The 3,900-nt window shown below is 61.8% G+C and overlaps 1 protein-coding gene across 1 annotated transcript; it reads left to right on the forward strand.

Annotated features, from left to right (window-relative positions):
* The first annotated feature begins 505 nt into the window (after positions 1-505).
* Positions 506-2,325, forward strand: LOC119110135 (alpha-(1,3)-fucosyltransferase C). The gene is made up of 3 exons (XM_037233873.1): positions 506-623; positions 698-1,697; positions 2,310-2,325. Exons 1-3 carry the CDS (start codon positions 506-508, stop codon positions 2,323-2,325), a joined length of 1,134 nt encoding a protein of 377 aa, XP_037089768.1.
* Positions 2,326-3,900: the final 1,575 nt, after the last annotated feature.

The following is a 3,900-nucleotide window of genomic DNA, read 5'->3' on the forward strand; positions in this document are numbered from 1 at the left end:
ATTTTCGGCGCGTCTGTGGCGGGCGGGCGGTGCTGCGCTGCGAGGCGGCCGCGGCAGCTGGCGAGACGCCTCAACTGACCTGGCCACTGCGTGAGGCGCTGCAGGTGACGATCAATCTCGTCGGCTGCATTACTGGTGATACATACGGGGCACGCGTCACCAGGAATGCAGTAAACCTGTCCGTCGCCGTACCAGGACCTGCTCTGCAGTTCGCTTTCCAAGCATGCACCCCCCGGCTACAGCTTGCACGCGCCGCGCGCGGGCGTTGCGCACTTGGATCAGTGGCCGCGGCCGGTCGGGGTGGCAGCGGCAGCGGTCCGACCACCCGGCGCCGTCTGGATTGTCATCGAACATAGTGACGGACGTGTCAGACGTGCTCAACGTCGAACAGCATCGGGTTGCTGATGTTTAAACAAACATGTGATATCACGATAACTACCACTGCGTTGGCGTGGCCTTGCCGGTGACGTCCGTAACAACGTCCGTGCGTGTGTGCCGTTCCAGGATGGTTGGGCGGCCGCGGCTGGTGCGACCGGCGCGGCTTCTGCTGGGGTTCAGCCTGGGGGCGCTGCTGACCGTGCTCGTCGTGTGGAGCCGGGACCAGTGGCTGGCGCCGGCCGCCGGCCCGTCTCGACCGGCCGACCCCGACGCCGGCTGGGCCGGACCGGCCGGTGCGCCGGTGCGTCGGTCCGTGCAGGTGGTCAGGCTCGGCCCGGACCGGCGCGAGGGGAGCATCCCCCGCGGACGCGCGCGCCACGTACCGTCCTCTACTGGAACACGTTCTACGACGCCGCCGACTTCTATGTGGGCTTTGGCGACAAGCCATTCCGCGGCTGCCCCTACAGCAATTGCATCACGACCAACAACCGGTCGCTGTCGTCACGCGCCGACGCCGTCGTCGTCCACATGCTCAACCCCGTCGACCCGCTGCCCAGGCCGCGGCCGCCGCACCAGCGCTTCGTCTTCTTCCTCAAGGAGCCGCCAACCCTGAGCTACCTCCCGTACGCGCCGTACCGCGACGTCTTCAACTTGACCATGACGTACCGGCTCGACTCGGACGTGGTCAACGGCTACTACCAGCTGCTGCCGGGCCCGGAGCGGACGCCGCTGCCGCCGCTCGAGACGCGCTCGCGCGCGGTCGCCTGGCTCGTCTCACACTGCGACACGACCAGCGGCCGAGAGCTGTACGTCGACCTGCTGGAGGAGTTCCTTCCGGTGGACATATACGGCGCGTGTGGGCCCAACCGCTGCCCCACCGGGGCGCACCAGAACCGTGAGGAGTGCTACAGGCTCGTGGCCCAGCACTACTACTTCTACCTGTCCTTCGAGAACGCGCAGTGCAGCGACTACGTGACGGAGAAGCTGGCGCTGGCGCTGCAGTACGGCATGGTGCCCGTGGTGCTGGGCCCGAGCCGCGCCAACTACGAGCGTGTGGCGCCGCCCGGCTCCTTCCTGCACATCGACGACTTCGCCGGGCCGCAGCAGCTGGCCGAGCACCTCAACTACCTGATCTCCAACAGCACTGCCTACCGCGAGCTCTTCCGCTGGCGCGAACACTTCCACGTGGCCGGCTCGGCCGGCTGGTGCGAGCTGTGCCGCTACCTGCACGAGCCGCACGCGCCGCAGTACTACGCCGACATCGGCCAGTGGTGGATCGCCGAGGGCCGCTGCAGCATCCAGCCGGTGGTGCCCGAGCCGCCGGAGGAGGACACGGCGCCGCCGGCAGAGGACGGTGCGCCGTCGGCCGCCGCGCTCCCCGACGTGACGGTCGCCGTGACGGTCGCCGTGACGGTCGCCGTGACGGTCGCCGTGACGGTCGCCGTGGCGGCCGCCGTGGCTGTCACTCGTGCCACTGCGGCCGGAGCCGCGCGTCGACACAAGACGTGGGCCGGTGCGGCAGCCGCAATCACGAGCGGAACATCGGGCTCGCCGACGCAGTGATGCAGTGCAGCGGGGTCGGTGACGGGTGCTGGCAGGGGGCGGGTGCTGTCCTCACCCCCTGACGCTGTCCCGGGAAAATCCCGCCGGTACAGGCGGCTGTGAAGTGGAGCTAGGTTCAGCAGCAATGAACAGCGTAGCACTACTGTGCAGGGCGAAACAGTTTCGTGCTCATGCGGAATTAGGACATAAGCACGGCTGTCAACCGCAAACGAATGGAAGGTCCGAGACCCAATCTCCATTGGCAGCGGGAGGTCCATCCACGACGCTGTGTGCCTCCAAAGGGCTGAATCGGGACATTCTCTTGCTGTTCGTGTTTGCACACAAGGTTCTTCGTTGTGCGCGTGACGTACTCACCTGTGACGTCACAGCAACTACCTCAGTTGAGCAATGCGAGCCTGAGAACAAAGCCATGAACTGTGCCGACTTAGCTGCGCAACCGAAGCGAGAGATCACTGTGCTTCACGGAAAATGACGAAACCATTTGCCGTGAAGCAAATGAAATCATGAAAAAATAACAGGCGCGCAGACGTTGAGCCGCCATGCCATTTCACATCGTTTACCAATGTTCGTGTTATTTGTTTTTGGTACCGGTCTTATCTTGGAGCAGCAGCCTCCAGTTACACTGAGAGATGTTTATGTTGATGGTTTATCATGTTTGTGCTGTGGATTTTGATGAGTGATATTATCAAGCATGTTTTGACAGTGTTACGGAGGGATTGAGACGAGGCATTAGTATCACACATGACATTATTGTCCGGACTACCATCCTCCTCTGGTGTATGGGAGTGCACACGTCCTTCTCGGTTGGCACGGTTGGTAAAGCGCTGGACTCGCAACGAAAAATGGTTCGGTTCGAGTTCCAGCAATTCCAAGGATATCATTGGGGTTGTGATGACGATGGGAGAGTCAACTGACCGAAAGGTTGTGTGTGCACTAACACACCAAATGAGAACGAGAGCCCGAACAGCTATTCCATCTGTGATACGTTTTGACAATAAATTATGTCTATCATCTGTCATCAAATGATGTCTGGCATCTGTCATTTGTCTGTCAAAATAAATGATGTCTGTCATCTGCATTTCGACGGGAACTCATACACACGATCTAACTATTACCACACACCGCACTTTGTGGGTTGAAAGCTGTTGGTCGACGTATGTAGCAACTCAGATCGGTAATTGGCATTCAGGTCCCTCTCCCCTCTCCCTCCCCTCTCCCTCTCCCTCTCCCTCTCCCGCTCCCTCTCCCTCTCCCTCTCCCTCTCCCTCTCCCTCTCCCTCTCCCTCTCCCTCTCCCTCCTCCCCCTCCCTCTCCCTCTCCCTCTCCCTCTCCCTCTCCCTCTCCCTCCTCTCCCTCTCCCTCTCCTCTCCCCTCTCCCCTCTCCTCTCCTCTCTCCCTCTCGCTCTCCTCTCCCTCTCCCTCTCCTCTCCCTCTCCTCTTCACTCTCCCTCTCCCTCTCCCCCCTCCCCTCTCCCTTCCCTCTCACCTCTTCCCTCTCCCTTCCCTCTCCCTCTCCTCTCCTCTCCTCTCCCTCTCCCTCTCCCTCTCCCTCTCCCCTCTCCTCTCCCCTCTCCCTCTCCTCTCCCTCTCCTCCTCCCCTCTCCCCTCTCCTCTGCTCTCCCTCTCTCTCTCCTCTCTTCTCTCTCTCTCTCAGCTCCTCTCTCCTCTCTCTCCTCTCTCTCTCTCTCTCCTCTCTCTCTCCTCCTCCTCTCTCTCTCTCTCTCCACTCCTCCTCTCTCATCCTCTCCTCTCTCTCTTCTCTCTCCCTCATCTCCTCTCCTCTCTCCCTCTCATCTCTCTCCTCCTCTCCTCTCTCCTTCGCTCACGGCGGGGCGACGGTATCCTACGCCCCACCTTAGGTACGCCTCTGTTGACCGCACAGGACACGGCCTTGAGTCGACCGGCTATCGTTCCCCGCTCCGCTCGCTCTTCGCGCATTCCCGGCCAACACAACCGGCA

Source organism: Pollicipes pollicipes, unplaced genomic scaffold (assembly GCF_011947565.3).
Source record: "Pollicipes pollicipes isolate AB1234 unplaced genomic scaffold, Ppol_2.1 Scaffold_7231;HRSCAF=8579_pilon_pilon_pilon, whole genome shotgun sequence".
In the NCBI taxonomy this organism is placed as follows: Eukaryota; Metazoa; Arthropoda; class Thecostraca; order Pollicipedomorpha; family Pollicipedidae; genus Pollicipes; species Pollicipes pollicipes.